The sequence below is a fragment of the Bombyx mori genome, chromosome 6, assembly GCF_030269925.1.
Source record: "Bombyx mori chromosome 6, ASM3026992v2".
Lineage (NCBI taxonomy): Eukaryota > Metazoa > Arthropoda > Insecta > Lepidoptera > Bombycidae > Bombyx > Bombyx mori.
The window spans coordinates 16,529,209-16,552,854 of NC_085112.1; the positions used below are offsets into that span (position 1 = coordinate 16,529,209).

At 40.3% G+C, this 23,646-nt stretch overlaps 1 protein-coding gene and 1 long non-coding RNA gene across 2 annotated transcripts; both read left to right on the plus strand.

Annotated features, from left to right (window-relative positions):
- The first annotated feature begins 1,932 nt into the window (after positions 1–1,932).
- On the plus strand, positions 1,933–6,780 carry LOC101743076 (uncharacterized). The gene is made up of 2 exons (XM_004926700.5): positions 1,933–2,246; positions 3,695–6,780. Exon 2 carries the CDS (start codon positions 4,279–4,281, stop codon positions 6,373–6,375), a length of 2,097 nt encoding a protein of 698 aa, XP_004926757.2. The 5' UTR covers positions 1,933–2,246; positions 3,695–4,278; the 3' UTR covers positions 6,376–6,780.
- A 12,918-nt stretch (positions 6,781–19,698) lies between these two features.
- On the plus strand, positions 19,699–22,166 carry LOC134199011 (uncharacterized). Its single transcript, XR_009973326.1, has 2 exons — positions 19,699–19,762; positions 22,057–22,166. It is a non-coding gene; the product is annotated as an uncharacterized LOC134199011 (long non-coding RNA).
- The last annotated feature ends 1,480 nt before the right edge of the window (positions 22,167–23,646 follow it).

Here is a 23,646-nt window from a genome sequence, read left to right on the forward strand (position 1 = left end):
AGGTTCAAAGGCAGCCCGAGGAAAGCGCGCATCTAGTCCGTCGCGGCCGCGCGGGCGATCGTCTGTCGGCGCAGATTACAAGGAGCAATACCTGGCAACGAATGCGTGATGCTACTCGCTGCACGAGACTCCCCCCTTAGGGGTATCATCAAACGTGGCAGTTGTAACTTCACACTTCCGAGAGTTTTTTTTTTTATCCCTACCTAAGCTGGTAGCCTAGAGAGGCGATTCCAGCGTAACCGTAACTAGTAGGTGAGCTCACGGGGCTCAAACCTGACGACGATGCTAACACGAACCCTAGCAAGAGTCGTGCTTCGCAGAATCTACCACCAGATCGGAAACGCGACCCACAGAGAATATCCGGCGAGAAACTCACTGGGCTGTGTCTGAGAGTTAATTTACTCGTCGAGCCCTTCGTCGCAAGCGACGGGTTCGACGAGAACGGTGATCGGCATACACTTAATATGTGACCGGTGCTTGAAGTACCTAGAAGCACCGTTAGTGGATCGGGAGGATCCGAGATGACGTGTTTTGGGCGACGTCAACTGCTTTCCATTCTGTCCGTGGGATCGGGAATACCGAAAGAATTGCAAAGCTGAAAGTATATATACTGAAATATTTGAGAACTTTAACACCGCGATGCAGGTTTTTTTGTTAATAACTTTGTCAATTGTGACATAATTTCATCGTTTTCATCAATAATTGACGTGTATACTCGTACTGATATAACACGATTTGAAGAAATTTGTTTTAAAATTTTATGATTTTTACTGGTATGTTTTTAAGGAATTCTGAAAAACATTATGCTGGTGTTTGTTTTTGGTCTACAACTCCATCTAGGGGTAGTTATTCAAAGATATTCTCCCAAATTAAATTTGAGTAATTTTAATATTAATTGGATTTTCTGTCTAATTAGTAATCTTGTAAATGAGCATTAAAATTTTGGACTTTAAACAGACAATTTTCTGTTGAAATTTTACACTTCCTTCACTTTTAGGGCACTTTCCGGTAATGCTATTTATTAAGTTTTTTTAAATTTAGACTATTTTTTAGCTGGATAGTTATTGGAAAATCGTCGATCTTTTAAAGTTAACTCATTTCCCAAGTATATATACACTATAGTAACCGCTACGTACTTTTAAGATATTGAGTATATCATCAATGAACACTTTATGACGCCATTTTATTGGCGATTCCATTTTATTACTTTAATATTCCAAACATCTACAATATTAGTACCTATGAGGGATTCGTTTTAAGTCGTGAATCTGAATTAAATAAAAGCTACTTATTAGTAAATTAGATGATTTAGCTTGAGAAAATACAGTACGGCGGTAGTCTAGTGGTATAATAAAGAAATTCGATTTATTTTATTATGTTTTAATATTAAATTATTATTATCTAATTATAATTGCATAAGTCGATAAAAATGCTATGTAATAGCTTTACCGCGGCAGTCCCCGAGTGCCACACGTGTTTTTTTTAATGGGATTTTATGAGTTGATAACTGAGACCTTCAAGTCATGTCTTATTTTAATTTATTTTCTTATTTTTATAAAAAATGATAATACGGAGTGAAATGAAATGAAATGACGATGACTAATTTCAGACATTAATCAGCTGGGATGAAATTAAATGAAATGAGATGATATGGGATGAAATATAATCTCAGTAAAATGGTAGTAATTTACTGAGATCTTTTCAGTGGACTTTTTGGAGGATCCCGAGAAGTTACGTCCAGCGGCTTTGTTTTATTTTCCAACATTTGTGCACTTTCACAGATATTAAACAGTTAATAAACCAGCGTTATTACACATTTAAACCTGAAGAAACACTAAATAGACAGAATAAAATAAATCACACTACTTCACTCCTCGCGTTCCCGCCAAAAAGTCCCCCAAGCCTGCAACATAACTGTACCATAGATAATACATTGTGAATTCCGGCCATAGCGCACTGCGCACGCGCGCAAACAAATATTAAGTGTATTATCTATGCGCGTACGCGCCCGGTCTGGTGACTCAGTCTTTTTTTATTTAGGTTAGGTACGATATTGAATCTTTGGAATTGAGCATCTGCGTAAACTAAATTACAAATGCTTACAAATACAATTACGTTATTCTTTTCGTCCAATGAAATGTGCAAATAACGTCTCAAAGTTCTTCATTGCCTCGCTCATAAAATTATTTTCATCGTTATCGTGATTCATCCAGACGGAGTTAAAACGGAACAATAGCAGATAAGTGGTATGTATTAAAATCTTTCCTGAAAACAAATACTAGGTATAATCAATCAGATTTAGTCACCCACGTTTCCAAATCATCAATCTGAATAAAAATTCTTTAGTATAAATAATTCGATTTTAAAACTACAACATACAACAACTACAACAAACTAAATTTGAAATTATTAAATCAGTAGGTAAGGAATTATTTTTTGCTCACAATATACTGTGACTATATTGAGATCTTAGATCTTATATCTCAAGGTGGGTGGCGCATTTACGTTGTAGATGTCTATGGACTCCAGTAACCACTTAACACCAGATGGGCTGTGCGCTCGTCCACCCAACTAAGCAATAAAAAAAAATCGTCACTCAAATAATTTAATCATTAGATTCTTTTAAAGTAACTAATTTTATCCGATTGATATTTTTATTGATTGAGACTGTCTCCAAGGTAGTCAGCGCTTACTGGAACTGGTGGAAGTATCTTAGTCAATATTTAAATAACGCGGGTTGTTTGAATTCTTAATTTATAGTAATTATCGGTCACGTCAGCGTCACATATTTGGCCGAACCGAAGTAGGTACTGTTACATATGCCCCTCAATAATAATGCAATATAAATTATAATGCAGACTAAGGCATTCTTGAATGCATCATTTCTATATAAAGACGATTTATTGTTAAAGCGCGGCAGAACAGATTTGGCTTGAGTAGCGGAAACACACATCGTTTGTACTATTTCTTTTATAAAATAAACTCAGTGTCAGTCAAAGTTTCCTTTTTTTAAAAGAACTCCTGGATCCACCCCGTAACAGTACCTCCGTGTCAGTTGGCAAAAATACGTATGTACGCCGTCTTTCCGGATAACGTTCTCATTGCATTTCTCAATCGACTCTGCTAAAATATAATAATAAAATAAAAGGTCCAATAGTATATATTTTATTGGATATTTTTCAAATGGCGGATAACATTTTAAATGTGTCTCAAATGTGATTCTTGTCTCTGTTCTTCGAAGTTTAGATAAATAAGCACTACCTATTCCTATCACTGCTGATAAGTGTAATAATCATAACACGCGAATGTATTTTCTTAATTTTTTTATTGCCCGAGCAGGCAGACGATTATACGGCCCACCTGATGGTAAGTGGTTGCCGTCACTCATGGACGTCAGCAATGCCAGGGGCAGAGCCAAGCCGGTGCCTACCTAAAACAAACGCAAGTGTAATAATGTCTGATAACGTCAAGCAAATATGAAGTCGTCACTGTCGTCAGACTCGTCAGTATGAAGTGCGTATTTTATAATTAATAAGGAGTATATTTCTTATCAATTGTCATGTGCATACTGTTCTTATCATAATAAGTATACTATAGATTTTTGCTAGAAAATTTTAGTACTGTTACAAGAAGTGATTTCTGCCTCAGTGTTCAACTAGAATACTATTAAATAATAGTGATTTAATTTTTTTAGATATCTCCACCCATACTGGAATGTCGTTGAAAACAAAGTTGATACAATGTCTGCAAGATCTCAAAGAAGTTAACTACACTGACCGAATCAACGCTCGAAAAAGTGACGCGAAAGCGGAAAATGCCCTAAATTTTATATATCAGGCTGGCTTAAAACAAACGAGCTTCACTGATGAAGAGAAGAAAAGCCTCGGTGCTTTGTTAGCCACCGCCATCAAACCCATCAAAGTCAACATTGAAGGCACAGCCTGTGTCTACAGAACTAGACTCGACAATTCGGTCCTTATGAAAAGATCTGCAGTACAATATTTAATTGATGACTTTGGCTCGTTTCCTCTGGAAAATTCAATATTGACCAAAGTTCTTGATGAGGCAAATATTGGAGTGAGCGTGAAAATACTCGATAAACTTATAGACGACTTGTGTGATTTGAGCGACTCTGACGAGGACTCCAGTGACAGGGAGTCGATGGGCGCGAAGAAAGTACCTTCATCACACACTTGGTGGTCTCGGTGAAATTGGAAGGAAATTAACCACATAAAAATATAACCGATCATTACTTGTTAATATTTAATATAATTCAAAATGGGTTTTATGTCAAATTTCGTAAATTCGATTCCCGGTGCGGGCCATATAAAGGGATTGTATCATTACGCGAAAGGAGAAAAGAAAGAAGCTAAAGAAGCGATGTACCAATCCACCAGATCTTTGATGGTCATAGGGGCAGGTACTGTTGGTGGCCCAGGGGTAGCCATCGCCACTGGAATGGCCACAGATGCCGTGGCCTCTGCATTTATGGGCGAAGAGAAAGGACTCATTGAATCTTGCAGCAACATTGGCAGTGATCTTTTATCGAACACAAATCCAACAAGCTCTATACTGAAAGCAGGTGCACAGCTGGGTTTTGACGGACTTAGTGGCTATGGAGGAGGCTATTCCGGAGGAGCAAGTAAATCATCTGCGGGAGCGTTTGGGAAAATTATGAAAAGAGGTACAGAGCAAAGTATCCAAAAATCTGCCAGGATGTCAGCAGTAGCTTCTAGTATTGCATTTAAGACTTTACAAACAAGCAAGCTTGAAAGACAAGCAGAGCAAGTAAGAGAAGTGCGTAAAATAGACAGAAAATGGAGAGAAAGAGAACACGAGAGGGAATCAACGGAGGAAGATCAAGAAAGTGAATGTACAAGGAGCGAGGAGCTACAAAGAGTATTGCGGAAAGTGAAGGTACAACATAGAGAACCTGAGAGTTATTGGAAGAAGCAACATAAAGCATATTGGAAATCAATAAGGGAACAAGATGTACTATATGAGACATCTTCGGACTATGAAGAAAAAGAATATTGGGAGTACAGGAAGCATGTTATATTACCAAGAAAAAGAGAAATTAGTGGACGAGAACCATACCTATCTAAACCTTACTCTATGTATGATCAAAGTGAAAACAAACAAAACAACCAAAGGAAACCACTGAAGTCTAAAAACCAACAAGAAAGTGAAAAAAAGGAACAACAAGCTAATAGTGAAAAACAAAACCGTAATACTTCTGGATCGACATCTGTATCCTCGCAACCACCACAGCCGCCGCAGGGCAACAAAGACAACAATAAAAAGGGCGGAAAAAACAAGGAGCCGACGTTTTTTGAGAACTTTCTGGCATTATTAAGAAAAATTTTGAACATCGTATACGGCAACAAAAGTGAACCATTTTCAAGTATATTTCAAGCACTTTCAAAAGAAGACAGAAAATATTTGGCAAAAGTCCTCAAACCCCTAGTGAGTTCTGGTACGCTAGAGGTGGTGATTGAATTAGTTATAAGAATGTTTCAACAACACTTCCCTCAAGATATCTCATTCTTAAATTTCATTAGTCTCTTGGAGTTTATCCAAACCTACGTTACGGAGGAGTTAAAAGACCGCACTCTTATTTCGAGTGGAACTGAGACAGAAGAAGCGGAAATGTCACCTACAGAACGTCGTGATAAAATTATTTCTGAGATCGCCAGCGAAGAAGATATTGTTCAAAACCTAATAGAACAATTTGACGAACTAAAAATTGTAATAAAAAATGAAACTAAGGCTTGGGACGAACAATTCCCCAACTTTCGAGATATTTTTGCAGCAGTGTACCACTACTTCAAACACAGAAAATTGCCTCATGGCGCGAGAATACTTTCCGTTAAAGAATATTACGACTGGATAAGAAAATACTTGAAAGCAGTCGAGCAGACCCAAAAATTAACCGAACTAAAGAAATCTAAAGATCAGAAATACGTTCGTGAAAAATTCGAACCAGAATTTCGTAGACGCTTCAAGCTCGTCCTCAGCTGCCACGAAGGTGAGCTCGTGCTGAGCTCCGCCTACGTGGTCACGGGGATGCTCCCGGACGACAAGGAGAAACACGTCATCTTTTTAATTGCGGACATACTGACAATGTTCACGGCTGTCTATCTTTTATATACTTTTAGGAATGTCTTATGCAACTCCCTGGTGCTAGTGTTAAACTTACCACTATTGGTCGCCATCTGCGTCTTTAACTGCACAGCTTTCATAGTGAACTTTCTGCTAAATACATTAATTTTTTTGTTCTTCTGCTTAATTTTTATACTAAAAGTATTCTTGAATTTGTTATTAATTTTTGTATTCGTTTGGTATTTCTTTTTTTATCTTCCTGATCAACGGTAACATTTACTTTTACAAACTTTTTATTTACTTCACCAACCAAAAATCTGCGAATTTAAAACTGAGCTATTACCAAAGACATTCGTTGAATCATTATATCTATTGAATTGTGCAGTTTAAATAAATACATAATATTGTGCTCGTCAATTGTTAGATACGTCTATTAAACAACAAATGCAAAGCGACTGGACTGTTATGAACAACGAAATATGCGAGCTGCCTACCGTCACCTACCGTGCTGCCGTGAGCTCACCTACTAGCTAAGGTTACGCTGAAATAGCCTCTCAAGACTATCAGCTTAGGTATGAAAAATAAATAAAAAAATAACCCTGTTAATTATAATAATTATATACTCGTATAAGATCCTTACACAATGTTTGAAGCAATTAAATGTTTGTGGTTCCCAAAGTGCTGGTGTATTAATAAAAAAATACCATTATCATTAGGCTACCTGAACAATTTGGAGGGAGATGCTCGACTTCTGCGAGTCCACCATCTCGCGGCAGAACTAGAGAGGGAGAGCTCTTCCCTCTCCGCACCGATCCGTCGCCGTCGAACCGGGGGCTGGAGGAGGGAATACGCCCGTACGTTCCGGCCCATATAGTGTAGTGTACCTCAAAGGGCAAAAGTGAAGTGTTCCACGTGTGTTTATTCGAATCACAAAGCCACTGAGTGTCATTTTGCGAGTTGCACTTGTAGGAAGTGCAACGAAAAAGGGCATTTGTGTAGAATGTGCAAGAGTCAATTACGTCGTAACAGAGGAAAACGATGAAGGTGACGATGACGATGGTAAAATTTATAACATTCGATCTTTTCGAGGTGAACCATTAATCGAAGCCGTGTGTGTCAATGGTATTAGAATTAACTTTTAGATTGATAGCTGTTACCGTTATGTCCCACGATACATATAACGAGCGTTTTAAAAACATTCCCTTAAGCACAAATAAGAGGTTATTAAGTTACTCGGGTGACGAGTTAGGTTGCGCCGGTCGCGCTCAGTTGTTAGTGGAGTGGCGGGGTCGCACCCGCCAGCTCGACGTGTACGTGGTGCGCGATGGTGGTCCACCCTTACTGGGCCGCGACTTCATTGCGCAATTTGAACTTCAGCTAGCTCCCGTATATAAATGTGCCACTACCCGAGACACGTTCAAATTAATACAGGAACAATATCCCGCCGTGTTCTCGGACAAGCTAGGTCAATTCAACAAATATAAAGTTAATTTGAGATTGAAAGAAAGTTCTCATCCTATATTTTTTAAACCACGTCCGGTCCCATTTGTTCTACGTGAAAAAGTAGAAAAAGAGATAAACAGTTTGGTGAGACTGGGAGTACTCCGACCAGTTGAACATTCCGACTACGCGTCACCAATAGTCCCGGTCCTGAAACATGGCGGTTCGGTCCGTATCTGCGCGGACTACTCTGTTACTATAAACAAGCAATTCGTTGTAGAACAGTAGCCGTTGCCCACCGTAAACGAGTTATTTTTTAAATTATACGGAGGCCAGAAATTTACTAAATTAGATTTGTCTATGGCCTACGGACAGTTTTGTCTGGATGAAGAATCCCAAAAATTTACTTGTATTTGTATTTAATTTACGCATAAAGGGATCTTCGCGTATACGCGTTGGTGTTCGGGTTGGCTAGTGGGCCATCAATTTTCCAGCGAGCCATGGATACAGTGCTAGCAGGCCTAGACGGCAGCTGTGTTTATTGGACGATGTGCTCATAACCGGTCGCACTAACTCTGAACATCTTGAGAGACTGCATCAGGCCTTACAACGGTTGCACGACGCAGGAGTTGTTTTACAGAAGCCTAAATGTCCGTTTTTTTCAAGATGAGATTAATTATTTAGGGTCTACCATTAATAAAGAAGGGCTAAGGAAAGCACCCGATAAAGTGGGAGCAATATTAAAGGCACCGGTGCCTACGAATGTTAGTCAACTGCGATTTTTCTTAGGCTTAGTTAATTATTATAGGAATTTTGTACCGAATGCATCTTGTATTCTCGAGTCATTGTACGAACTTTAAAAAAAAGAAACAAAGTGGTGTTGGTCTAAGTTACATGATAACGCGTATAATGAAATAAAGAAATTGTTAGCGTCCGATAATATTTTAATTTTTTTTTTTCCATTTTAATCCTAATGCAACTATAATTCTCACTGTAGACGCGTCACCCAATGGATTAGGTGCTATTCTATCACATGTGTGTTCCGATGGCCAGGAAAAACCTATCTCTTTCGCTTTGCGCACACTCCACGACGCCGAGAAAAGACTCACAAATTCAAAAGGAAGCAACCGCGATTGTACTCGATGTTTCGACAGACGAGATGGCAAAATTTTGGCCAACCTCAGCCAATATGCCGCCGAGGTAGAGGACGTGCTCACCGGTACTCCCGATTACCAGCGGCTGAAAGAGAAGCTGATCAAAAGGTTGTCGGCGTCCCGCGGTAACAAGCTGAAGCAATTATTGACGCACACGCAGCTCGGTACCTGTAAACCGTCACAATGAGGATAACCAAGGTTTTGAGTTTTGAATGCAGTATTATAGGCCTTGAAAAATCTAAAACCTTGGTGTAATTATTTTTTTTATACGTCAATAAATGAGGTAGTTAAATATAAGCAATTTAGTGCCGCTGCGTAATTTAGTTTCTCTAGAGACAGCCATTAGAGTATATCTTACATACTACATAAGGAACAAAGTACTTACTCTGCTTAATGAATAAATTAATTAATTAAATTCTTTCATTCACCTTTATGACTTATATCTGAGTACGACCCTGTGTTATTGGATTGAACAATATGAGAATAGGTATCTTCATTGGTATCGTGTAATGTCAAAACCCAGTCGAGTTAGATTATATATTAATTTATATTATAGATTATGATAAAGATGGAACCCTTCTCCACGCTCGCTAAGTAAGGCATGAATATCGAATCGAAGAATCGAACCATAGGTAGGTACGTACCTGCCTAGCTTGTTTCATGATTTGTTGATGACCACTCGAGCTAGCGACCACTAGCGAATGCACCTATCTATACAACTATATACCTACTAGCTCACATCAAAATGATCTTCACAGCAGTATCTTGACGTCTTAAACGATAATGGAGTTTTATTGTCTTTTCTCATGGCATTACACCATATTTTACGAAGTTTTGGGTCTGTAGGCACACAAAAAAACTGTTTATTTGGTGTATTTTTAATCGTGTTTGTACATTTTGGCACTAAAAAAAAAGTGCGTGCGTACAAAGTACACATGTCAGAAGTGAAACTTCTTGGGCGAACTAATTTATAAGTCTTGCTTATATTTATACAAATCTAAAACTTTAGATTTCCGAGACTTAGAGGAAGGGAAAAAGGAAGATATGTTCCCGCCAAAAGTCTGTCAAATGTCAATCTTTTTTTTATTTATTTACGGCCAATTGCTATAAGACCTTATAGCCTATCTTAAATTAATTTTCACCCATGGAGTACGTAAAAATTTACAAGTACCATGACATGGGGTAAATTGGGATCCTGGGGTAAATTGGGACAAACCTGCGGAAGATTCTCAAAGTACCTGTAGCACGGAATCTACCTAATTTTGTTTATGTTAATATTTATCAATGTATAGAAGAAAAACCAAGTTAACTATGGAAGTACTAAATATGAGTTAAGTTGGTCCCAAATGTTCGTCAAATTAAATTGAAAATAGTGGTTGAAAAGTGCGTTTTAAAACAGCTTACAGAACTTTTAAAAAAAGTAATATTATCGTTGTTTTTTCAATAAGATCATAGTTTATATAAGTTTTTAATACACCTGGAAATACCACAACAAACGGTAAGTTGCAATATTCTTATTTTAAATACAATATTTCGACAAAATAAAAAATGTATAATTTTTCCTTTCTTTTTGGGGAAAATTGGGACGTATGTAGGGTAATTTGGAGCGAGACTGGAAAAATTAGGGACGAGAAAATATATAATTGGAACGCCAAAAGACAAAATAGGGATGGATTGTTAGGGTTGTCACTGATATCTTATAATAGATTTTTTAGCCTATACTATCACTCAATTGCGTGATGTAAAGAAGGTTAATGTATTTATCAGTAAGTTTATGTAAGTACTATAGGTAAAAGAAAAGTATATATATAATTACATTTTTTCGCGACATTTACCTTGTAATATCTGCCCGGTCGTATGTCCTTTATAGCAATAAAATAAAATTAAAAATTAAAAAGAACTCAAACAAATCAAAACTTTTGTTATTTCAGAATCTATTCACGCGTCGAATCATGATTTTTTTTAACATTGACAACGCACATACAAATAAAAACAGGCTCAGATTTTAAATGTAACATTAATTAAAAATCCGAGATATCTAGGTTCCAATTATGAGTGAGTGAATTAACTGAGTTTAGTTATTTAGCTTAGAAAGAATTTCTTTTATTTTTGTTATTATAGGCAGTAATCAGATAAATCTGCTTTTTTATCTTATTCACCTGATATCTTACTCTTGCTCAAAGATTATTTTGAAAATGTTGATTAAATAAAATTGTATTATTGCATTTCCAGTCCTTTTGTTTTCTATTTTTTATTCTATTTTATGATTTTGTTTCAGAGTTGTGATTTTTAAGAAATTAAATAATAATTTTCTAAAATATAACATGCACATACTTTTTTTGATCATTGTATTGTTGATTATCATTCACGTCACATCGCTTCGGAATAGAAACCAGCTTAATTTACACTATGTTGTGTATTGTGCTTAAATTATGGATTGTATTCATCATTTCGGTCCATATAAATAATTGTATGGCACCTACCTACCTACCTATATATCGCAGTACCGCGAACTGACAACCCTTACAAATATCCCAATTTAACCCTTACCCGTGTCAATTTACCCCGAATGCGGGGTAAATTGGGATGGCCATTATTTTTCCGATTATTTCTTTAAATTGAATAATTAAAATAATGTAACGGTTTTTATCACCTAGGTACGTTCAAGACTCAACTTATTTCTTTGGTTGAGCAGTGACTATTTAATTGGAACTATGTTAAAATTCAATCTGAAGTTCGATTTTGTCCCTATTTACCCCATTTTACGGTAGTTACAAGTAGTTATTAAACAAAACAGCATCAAATTGAAGTATTAACATTACTCGTTTGTTTTTAAACATTTCCTATTGTGTTAACAATATATCTATAAATTGGTTTAAAATACAACGGGTTTGATAAAAGTACTTCTAAGTCCATCCTTACGCCTGATTGTAAAAGCGAGTCACCCTTACAAGCATCGTCCAGCTCAGACACTAAAATTAATCTATATAAATTAAATTTATGACATTTCATAACAATATGTTTCAGATCAGCGACCTCATTGACACAAAATTGACAGTTTTTGTCCGTTGCTAAACGTAGTTTAAACAAATGAGCAGGAATTCTACAATGACCGAATCTTAATCTATTAATGGTGGTAATGAATTGTCTGGAATTAGCTTCTTTAAATTTGTTATACCAAGGTACATGTGGCGGGGTATTCTGTATCTTTGTACACCATTTCCCTTTTTCTTGACTTATAGACCTCCAGTGTTCATACCACAGCGTTTTAACATTTTCCGATATTTTCTGCTGGAAGTCAGTAAGCGGTACTTTTGTTACATTAGTGTGGTCTTCGTCACATGCACCTCGCACTGCACAGTCTACAGCTTCGTACACAGTCTCTGAGGCGTTTGTAGAGCAGACGCTCATACAGCTTGCCTCAGCCCGGATCCCGGTTCCTAAATCTAACCACATTATTAATCGATGAACAATAACTCATTCGTACAGTGGTGTCTACAAAAAAAGAAAAAACTCGCGTTGAGAGATTACCACATATACCGTATTCTCTTTATGGTTTAGGTTAGATTTAAGTTAGGTTTTTGGAGTTTACTCCTTAAGAATCGATTTACATATATAGGCCCGGGGTATGAAAATTATGGGGACCAAAATCGTACTAGAGAGTATAGCATGTCACACGAAATGCGTTATGCGCCTGATTGGCTCCTGATTGCGTGATGCGTGCGCGCGCCAATCAGGAACCAACGCGCGGCCGCGTTATCGCAGGTGACGCCGGGCTGCTGCGCCGGCAGTCCGCCACAAAGCCTCGTACTGATCGCGCGTTTCTCTCATTATTGTATTTTCATATATTTGTTAGTCGTTTGTTTTGTGTCTCGTTAATTTGTTAATAATCTGTAGTGTATCGTGTTGTCGTAATATAGAACTATTTCTCGTATTGTTTCGTTTAATTTACCGACATCGTTTTGCTTGTGGCCGGACGCCGTTCGGGTTCGATTCCTGAACGTATCAACTGTTAGTGGGTTGATACCCGAATATAACCCGCTACAAATCATTTATTAATAAAGCTTATTAAATATAAACAATTCCTTCTATCAGTGAATGGACAACTTATATATTAATTGTAAAAGTGAATTATATAGACTTACTTAATTACCGCATCCACGTGTTCCGCAACTCCCGGATCATTCTCACTAGAATACGTAACTTCCATATTTTACTGTATTCAACTGACACAAATTTATATTTATATCCAGTAAACTCCAGTCGTGCGTCGGAGCGGACACACACACATTTTTTTTTTGGAGTTTACTCCTTTAGAATCGATTTACATATATAGGCCCGGGGTATGAAAATTATGGGGACCAAAATCGTACTAGCATGTCACACGAAATGCGTTAAGCGCCTGATTGGCTCCTGATTGCGTGATGCGTGCGCGCGCCAATCAAAATCGTACTAGCATGTCACACGAAATGCGTTATGCGCCTGATTGGCTCCTGATTGCGTGATGCGTGCGCGCGCCAATCAGGAGCCAACGCGCGGCCGCGTTATTGCAGGTGACGCCGGGCTGCTGCGCCGGCAGTCCGCCACAAAGCCTCGTACTGATCGCGCGTTTCTCTCATTATTGTATTTTCATATATTTGTTAGTCGTTTGTTTTGTGTCTCGTTAATTTGTTAATAATCTGTAGTGTATCGTGTTGTCGTAATATAGAACTATTTCTCGTATTGTTTCGTTTAATTTTTTATATCCAGTAAACTCCAGTCGTGCGTCGGAGCGGACACACACACTTTTTTTTTTTTTCGGATCGAGGGCCGAACCTCCTACGAGGTCCCGCGCCTAGAGGGCGCGCGGGGAATTTGGGACTTGACGATCTGAAAGGTGATGGGAGCAGACCGCGGGCCCGGAGAATTTTAGGTCCATCCACTAAACGACTCCCCTGCACTCTTCGCCCAAGCATCCGATCCCCGTAGAGGTCAGAACCCGGATGAGGTAGGGGGGTATCCGCGGTCAACACTACAATCAGACAGCGTGGCTCACCCAAAGGACGCCCAGCCGCCGGAGCCTTCGAGGCGATAGTCGACGACCAATGACATCGGGGTCCGCGGTACGGCGGCCCAACCAGGCTACCAGGGCGATGTCGCTGGTGCTCCGGGATACCCCGCTAGGCCAGAACCAGCTTGCCGGGACAGAACGCGATACACCGCCGACCGTGTTGCTCTTCTACAGTATGTTCGGCGACGATAGTGATGACGAAAATGCGGACCGCAGCCGCCAACGCGTCGTCCCGTCCTCCTGGTGCTAACGCGCAAGGTTAGGTTAGGTTAGGTTAGGTTAGGTTAAGTTAGGTTAGGTTAGGTTAGGTTTTTTTTTTTTTTTTTTTTTTTTTTTTTTTTTTTTTTTTTTTTTTTTTTTTTTTTTTTTCACTCTTTTCTCTGCAAGGGTGCAAAGCTTTGAAGGCTGGACATAAGGTCTTTCATTTTTGTTACTTAGTCTAGGGTCTTCTCAGGCATTCCGTCCTCTATTACCATTCCAGTTCTATCATTTATCCCTCTCGTACTTTCGTTCTTCTCATTCATACTTTAATTCTTAATTCTTAAACTTAACTTGGGGTCTAGGATGTTTTGGGATGGGCAGTTTACTTTTATTACAATTTCTTAATCTACATAATAATTTACATACAATTTTTCTTACCGACTATATCTTACGCTATACTTAACTACTATTTATTTTAACTTATTCCATTAATGCTACTCTACAATATACTCACGATATTGTGATAACATAGTTTTATTCTTTGTTTTTCTTATTTACTATTTTTACTATTTGTACAGCATATTCTATAAACAGTTCCTTAACATTCTTTTCAACTATCAATTTACACAAATTTTCCTTATTTACAATTATATTTATTTTGTTTTCAAGCTCGAACCTTTGCTTTCCAAAAATGGGACAACTCGTCAGCAGGTGTTCGACCGTTTCCGGCATGCCAGGTTCACAGGCACACGAGGGGTCCCCCTTACGCTTGAACCTAGCCAAGTATTCGGAGAACCCTCCATGCCCCGTAGTGAACTGGGTAATGTGCCCAGTTATCCTCATTTTCCTTACAGTGCTGTATGCCGCTACTGCATCCGGAAAAAATATTTTGGTGACTGATGCTCTGTCACTATCCCGATATCGCCTGTTCCATTCGTCAAGCGAGCCACCCCGGATGATTCGCTTGACGTATGAAACGGGGCACAGGTCGTAATGTGGGCTCCTTTTCGACAGCAGAGCGGCTTCCTTAGCGAGTTGATCTGCTCGCTCGTTTCCCTCCAATCCCGCGTGTGCCTTAATCCAGTATAAGGCAACGGTCTTATTTTGCAGTGTGCATTCTTTTAACATTTTTCTTATGTTTACGGCTAGTGGATGGAGGGAACCGTGGTTTGTGACTGTGAGGAGTGCCGCTTTGCTGTCGCTAAAGACTCCAAAAGTAGACCCGTTTCGGAGCTGGGCTTCCTTAACTGCATAGCTTAGAGCCAGGAGTTCGGCCTGATAGACGGTACAGTAGGGTGCGAGAGCAAGCTTGAGGGACCTTATCTCGACCTCACCATCCCAAATGGATAAAGCGGCCCCGACTCGGCCCTCAATCTTGCTCCCGTCCGTGAAAATTCTCACGTCAAGATGGTTGAGATTGTTGTATTGTTCCTCGTCTACCAGATTGCCGAACTCCAGACTCTGTTGCTCTGCGGGATGAGGGGCATCCATCGCGGACGACATTCGCTCGATCTCCCTGTCCCCAAGCCATGACTGGCATACTCCCTTCTTGGCCTCAAATAGAGAGGCTGCCTCTCGAACTCGGAGATCCAAAGGGAGTATCCCAGCCATTAACAGTGCCGAGTTCAGGGAGACCGTGCGATATGCCTTACAAAGTTTTTGAGCGAAGCCCCTTTGGATAACATTTAGCTGTTTTTGGACCCCCAGCTTATATACTGATTCGTGCCACACTGCAGCCGCGTACAGCACCGTAGGCTCCACTACCGCCACATATATCACCCTGATAACCTCAGGACTCAATCCCCAACTAACTCTAGCTGTGCGTGCGAGGATTTTATACATCCCGATAGCTTTTTTACATACATTCCTAACGTGTGTGTTGAATGTGAGCTTATCGTCGATAGTGAGCCCCAAGATCTTGAGTTCTTTATAGGTGGCGATCTCCGTTCCGCCCATGTTCAAGCGTGGTGTGTCGTACTTAAGCCTCCGCGTTATTGTCATCGCACAAGTTTTGTGCGGCGCGAATTTGAGCTTATTTCGGACGCCCCACGCTTGAACATGTTCGAGGGAGGTGTTTGCCTGTCTTTCTATTTGCAGTGCAGAGTCTCCATCGAACACCAGGACCACATCATCGGCAAATGCTTGTATGTATTCACCTCTGGCTTGAAGTTGGTGAATTAATGGGTCGAGGAGCAAGTTCCATAAAATTGGGCCTCCGATGGATCCCTGCACGCAACCTTTGGTAGTAGCCCTGTCATATTCAGCACCTGCGTAGCGCACTGAAACCTTTCTGTCGCTGAGATAGCTGCTGATGACCCGTCTCAAGTACTCCGGACACTTTTCCTCAGCCAATCGGACCTCCAAAGCCGGCCACCACGCGCTATCGAAGGCTCCCTCTATATCCAATGACACTATTGTAATAATGCGTTTTTCCTTCAGTTTCTCTTTTACATGTTGCATTAGTGTATAGAGGGAGTCCTCGGTGCTCCTTTGGGGCATGAAGCCGAATTGGCGAGTACTCATCTTCGGTAATAGATGGTACTTGAGTCGGGCCACCAGCATCTTCTCGTACAGCTTTCCCAGCACAGGCAAAAGACCAATCGGCCTGTGCGATTTCGGTTCAGTGTACGAGTTCTTTCCCGGCTTCCTCAGTATCACCACTGTTGCCGCTTTCCAGATTTTCGGAAAGTATCTATGTTCTAAACACTTATTGATTAGACCGAGAAAGAGTTTTTGGTCTAGGTCTATTGCATGAGTGCATATATCGGACGTGAGTCCATCTGCCCCTGGTGCCTTCTTTGGGTTAAAGCTTCTTAGAGCATGCTTGAGTTCGTTAACAGTAAACGAGGGTACATGCTCATCATGCACACCTTCGCTTATTTTAGCCCTCCTTCTGGTTTCGGCATGCTCATCATTATCCTCCTCTTCCCGGTCCTCCGGGTAGAAGGTCTCTGCCAAGAGCTTTGCTGACTTTTCAGGGTCCAGCGGGGCTCCATCCACATCCGTTAAAGGGCAATCTTCCTCCCTTGTCCGAGCTCTACTCATCACCCTATATATTCCCTCCCAGACCCCTTCCCTGTCCTGCTTCCCACAGAACTCCTTCCAGCTCCCGGCTTGGGCCTCTCTAACTTCCGACTCATATTTTTCTTTTTGTTTCAGGTACTCATCAACCACGTGTTGTCTTCGATCCTGCGCTGCGTTCCTGATGCGGCGTCTCATCGTGTTCGTCTCCTTCCTCATCTCTGCGAGCTTCTCCGACCACCACGGTATGGTAAGTATTTCTCTGCTTGTCTTTTTTGGAATTGATTGTTCACAAGTTTTTGTTATTATGTTTGTATATGTATCGATTGCAGATTCTACTTTTGTTTGATTGTCTATTGTATCTATCAAAGTTGTCATATTGTTATCTAGCAGTAATTGGGCCATCTTCTCATGAAACAGGCTCCAATTGGCTTTTTTAGTGTTAAATATCCTAGTAGTTCTTTCAATTTTGATGCTTTTTGATTTTTGGAGTCTAATATTGAATACCATACCATTGTGGTCCGAGCTCACTAGGTCTTCATCGACTCGCCATCCGTCTATCAGGTCCAGCATGTCTTCAGTACAGAACGTCACATCCACGCGGCTTTGGTACCTCTTACCTCCTCTGATCGTATCAAATGTCGGGACATCTCCCTCGTTTAGAATCTGTAGGCCCAACTCTCCGAGAGTCCCCATCAGTTGTTCTCCTCGTGCATCATCTTCCTTACTCCCCCACCAGGTACTCTTAGCATTCGCGTCACCTCCAAAGATAAGCCTTTTGGGTCCCGTTTTTCTCTCTATCCTTTTGATCTGTTCCAGATAAGACTCTATGGGCTTGTCTGGCTCGAAGTAATAGGACACCAGCGTGATCTCCCAGGCGCTGGTCCGGATCCCCACCACCACGATGTTATTGGTGGTGAGTTGCGGGTACTGTATCACGTCCAAGTCGTGATCAAAGACAGCTATCGCAGCTTTGACAGTCCCATCTCCTTGTGCAGTGCTTTGGAAGACCCTTACGCCCCGGAATCCTTTCATACTCCTTGCCCCGCCCACGTAAGGCTCTTGAATTAAGGCTATTGCGGCTTTACGAGTAGTGGCTTCAATGGCCAACTCAGCGGTTGCTAATTTTTTCCTTTGGAGGTTTGCTTGTAAAACTCTGTAGGGGGGTGATGGGGGTCCATTCTTTGGTCTAACTTTAGCAGTGGTATTCCACTGCTCGCCGTGCTATATTGTCCCATTTTGCCATTACGGGGCACTCCCTACTAAAAGCGTTGTGTGCTGTGGTTGTCATATTTGCCTTCCGGCAGTTACAGCAGGTAGGCTCTATGCCTGTCAGTCTGTCCGGACAATCGGCCCTCATATGTGGTCCGCCGCAATGGCTGCAGCTTGGTAAAGCTTCTTTACAGAATTTTCTGCTATGTCCGAACCCCAGACAGAGGGTACACTGCACCAGTGGCGTTTGGTCCGCCACTTTAACTGGTTGTATATCAATGTGCAGCGACCCCATGCTCAGGGCTCGGTTCCAGATGGTTGGGGACACTTTTAGCACTACGTGGTGGGTGTGAGGGTTACGGGCACTCTTTTTATATTTTACCTCTATCCTGTCATCCTCTTTGTTGAGGTTACGGAAGAGGTCTTTATTTTTGCTTCTTAAGGCTTTTTGGAGGTCCTCGTCGGAATGCATCTTTAAAACATTATAGAGTATCAATAAGGGATCCTTATTTTTTATCTCTTCAACGACGAGTTCCCCCTCTGACTTTTTTAATCTTTGCGTTGCCTTTGTTCTCTCTTCTTCTGTTCTGTAACTCATTATAACTTTCCTGTCTTTGATCTTCCTCACTCTTTCCACTCTCACCCACCCTTCATCTTCACTAGCAGTTTTTCGGAGTTCCGTGAGAATACCATCGCCTGTTTCATTTTCGTCTTTAGATGAGACCATTATTGAATGTAATGTGGTGGATTTTGGGGATTGCCTCCCCGGCTGGGATACCACCACATCCGCATAAGTCGCTTTTTGAGTCCTGAATATTTGTTTCAGCTCTTCCATCTTCTCGGAGTTTTCTCTTAGGAGACTGCAATTTTCTTCCAGTTTTTTCTTTAATGCATTTAAGGTCTCATCCTGACCTTTATCCTTTTCCTTGGTCTCTGCTTCTTTCTCTTTATGCGTTCCCTTTTCCTCTACTTTCTGCCCCCTTATAACTTTTCCTTCCGCCTCTTTTACAAGCTCATAAAGCCTTTCTATTGCTTGTAAGACTGCCATTTTTATATCAGTCTTCAAATTTCTCGAATTTTCAAGATTTAATTTGGCCTTACTAAGACAGGCTCTAGCTTCCGCAGTCTTGCTTGGAAAGCCTTGTATTTTTTTTGTTTTTGGGGGGCTTCAGATGGCTTTTTTGTGGGAGATGTTGGTGTTTTCAATTTTATGGCTTGGTCGGCCTTGGCTGATTCCCATTCTCCCACACTTCGTCTTACGCTCCTTGTAATATTTGGGTCATCTGTATTGGATGATCCAGCATGTTCTACGTTTTTCGGAGGAGAGTTTAGATTTTTGGTCACTGGGGTTCTAATATTTGCGTACATCGTTAATTTTATTTTTATTTTCCTTGCAGTGAGGACGCGTCAATATCACGTAATATAATTACATAAACAGGACGTCACAAAAGGTTTGTATAAGTTATATAAGGGACGGTACAAATAAGCAAAATAAAATAAATAAAAAATTATATCTCTGTTTTTTTTTTTTTTTTTTTTTTTTTTTTTTTTTTTTTTTTTTTTTTTTTTTTTTTTTTTTTTTGTTACAGATTCCGTCAGGCTATACGAGTTCTAGACTCGTCGAGTGTCGGTAAGAAGGTTTTTTTATTTATATGCTTGTGTGTGTGTGTTAATGTGTGTGTGTATGTGTATATGTGCGTAAGTGTGTGTGTGTGTGTGTGTGTGTGTAGGAATGTATGCAAAAAAAATTTTGTTATTGAACCGCACAAAATTTTACTCTACCTAGAGTCAGTATGAGAATGTAACTAGGTAGGTATTTTTACAATTTAAAAGATACGCGGTCAGTCAATTCGATTTCGATCTTATAATGTAAAGTTTTAAGTTTCGACTCTACGTAGAGTCTCCACCTCTATCCAAAAAACTGCTCCAGACTAAGCCCTATTTCATGCAAAAAACCCCGTTACTGTAGCTCTTCCCGTTCGCGAGATAAGGCGGTTTATTTAATTTGGGGGTTGCTACCCCTAAAGTGTCCTTATACTACCTATTTATGAGTATGCCAAAATAATAGTAAATAATTTTTTAATATTTTATAATTATAAATTTGATACTAAAAATTTTTCAGAGTCCAAGTAATAATGGACATAAGTTAATTTTAGGGGTAGGGGGTTGGGACCCTAGGGGTTGGGTGCAGGGGGAGGGGAGGTTTAAGGGTTAGGGTTTGCGGAGCAGGGGGGGTGGGTTAGGGAGGGGGGTAGAAATTTTTCGTTATTTTTGGGCTAGGACGCACGGTTTACGAGATATGAGGTATTTTTGGAATTTTTAAATACCTAACCAATTTTATCCCTCTGCCGTCGAACTGCTTGAATAAGTATTTTAAACAACCTGTTAATTTAGTTCCAATTTTCCGATTTCGCCGGGAAAAGTACCGGGGTGCAGTATTTTAATTTGGGCCGTCCGGTCCCGAGACCACAAAGGGATAGGTCACTCGGTCGATTTTTTTTTATTCGCCCTCAAACTTAGGGGTAGTTTTTTGCCAGCTTCGTTTGCCTGGTTTTGACCTTAGGAACGGGATATCGAGACGGGGAAAAATACTGGGGTATTGGTCGCGGCCCAAATTTACCGTCAAGTCCCTTGTTTTCTGCTTTGGAAATCGGGAAAACCGAAATTTTTCCCGTTTTTCCAAAAAATCTCGTTGGGGGTGGTTTTTTGGGGTGCCAATATGTTAGTCGACCCTATGATCGGTTGTCCCCAAGACAACCGATTTTTTGTTATTTTTGCGATATCTCGCTCCCCTGAGGCTCCAGGGGGTGTACAAACTTAAGCGGTAATGCCGGCCGGTACCCTTGTTCCACCTTAAATTCTATATAAAATCTATCCTTAGTCCTACTTACAATCTAAAAATTTTGTTCCACAGGAGGTGAACCGGTCCCTGATGTCCCGCCTGTCCGGAGGTCCTCCGTAGTCCACACCACCCTCAGGAAGCTGCCGAAGCTGGAGGTGGCTGACAATTTTCTGCAAATAGCTTCTAGTGCAGAAACTTCGCGTCTCAGGGGGTTGGTCGCGAGGAGTTTCCTTCCTTGTAGGAGGTTTTCTTTAGGGTGCTGCCGGGAGCAGGATGTCATAGGTACTTTCGGCTCTGCGTGACGTCACAGGTTTTTTATGTCCTCTGTAACTCGAAAACTACCTGTCAAAAATTCCTGAAATTTTGTACAATTATTGTCCAAGTGGTGGGCAATATCTAGGGGTCCAGAAAAGGTGACGTCATAGATCTTGTTTCAGCTCTGGATGAGATCTAAGTTCGTAGTGCCTTCAAAGTCTTCCAACTTCCAGGGGGATGCTCCGATTTCGAAGTTCGAAGTGTCAAATGACGTGTCTCGACATAGTTCACGATTTCGAGTTGGTGAAATTTCTCCAAGACGTCGGGAACTAGGAGCACGTGGCCACGTGGTTTTCGGTTTTTCCTTTGTGGCTCGGCGAGTTTTACCCGGAAAAATCCGAGACTTCACCTGATTGTAGCTGCCCCTGGTGCGCTTCGAACTGCAGTTCAAGAAACGTAAGTTGTCGCTGAAAATCAGGCAGCGTTGCGTCTGGAATATCTAATTTGCAGGTTAGAATCCGTTTTTTTGGACCTGGTGTCTCACAGAGTAGTTCGATTTTCGCACTTTTTTCACACACGGATAGTATTCGCGAACGCGCACCTTTTGATATATAACACTTTATATTTTGCGTAAAATAACCCGTTCGTTCGATTTTTTTAAACGCGGAGCGCACGCAAAACGATCCGACCGCCACGATAGCTGAGGGGGAACTGGTTAGGTTAGGTTAGGTTAGGTTAGGTTAGGTTAGGTTAGGTTAGGTTAGGTTAGGTTAGGTTAGGGTATGTTTTTTTTTTTTTTTTTTTTTTTTTTTTTTTTTTTTTTTTTTTTTTTTTTTTTTTTTTTTTTTTTTTTTTTTTTTTTTTTTTTTTTTTTTTTTTTATAAACTAATCTCTCCTCCAAAATAATTGGAGACCTGTTGTACCGCATTCATTCTAGTTCTATCAATCATCCTTCCGCATCTATACCCATACGTCACATCCACGCACTTCTTTCACATTATTGCCGCTGGGATTTCGGCCTATTTTATCTAAACTATATTTTTAATATTTTGTACAGGTTCAATAATTTTAAACTCTTTTGTTTTATTATGTCTTATATACTTATAACTATCAGTCTATCTTTAAACATTTATTATTTACACTATTACTATTATCTAAGTTGCTTATTATCTATTTTCGTTTCTTATATACTATTACAATTGTTAATATCTAATTTTACAGTTTATTTACATTCTTATTTGCATATCTTATCTAACTTACATTAAATTATTATTTCTTATCATATGTTAATATATACTTATGATATACGTAATCATATGTGTGTCTATTATTTATTTTTACTTATGACTTTACTAACTATATCTTTACAATACGTTATAAAACTGTCTCTTACTTTTTTATTTTCCATAATGTTTTTTATTTCTACTGTACAAATTTGGATTTTTATCTTAGTTTCTAGGTCTTGTCTCTCCCGGCTAAATATGGCACATTCTGTTATAACGTGTAAGGGCGTTTCGTCGTATATTGAGTCGCATGGGCATGCCGGACTGTCTCTCAGCTTAAACCGATACAGATAAGACAGAAACCCCCCGTGTCCAGTCATAAGTTGTGTCAATGTTTGGTCAAATTTCAGTTTCCTCACAATAGGGTACGCCGTCTCCACCCGTGGAAAGAAGGCCTTCGTGACCGATGCTGTTTCCCCGTCGTCATATCTACGATGCCATTCTTTTATAGAGGTTCCCCTTATTTGCGTTTTAATATAGGACACCGGGCACGCGCTGTAGTCCGCTTTAGTTTTTAGTTTAAGGGCCGCTTCCTTTGCCAATTTGTCAGCTCTTTCATTTCCTTTAATTCCCGCGTGGGCCTTGATCCACCATATTTTTATTATTTTGCCTATTCTTTGTAGTGCTATAATGTTCTCTCTAGCTTCCACGGCCAACGGGTGATAGCAATCATTGTTTACTAACGAGTCTAGCGCCGCTCTTGAGTCACAAAAAATACAGGACTCACTCGCCCCTGATCCCATTATCACTCTAGTGGCCCTCGCCAGCGCCAACAACTCCGCCTGGTAGACTGTGCAGTAGGGTTCGAGCCTATATCTTTTTGAGCCAACCTCGACTTCATCTTTCCATATGGACAGTGCTGCCCCGACTTTGCCTTCCATCTTACTCCCATCCGTGTAGATGTGTAAGGCATTTTGGTCGTTCGTGGCTTCTAGTTCTGCACTATCCATAATAATTCCGTATTCAAGGTCGAGGTTTGCTGCCGGGTGTGCCATCCGATTTACAGGCACCGGTCTCTCTACCTCCCGATCGCCCACCACGCGCCGGAAGTGCCCCTTCCTTTCCTCGTATAGCAAGGCTGCCTCC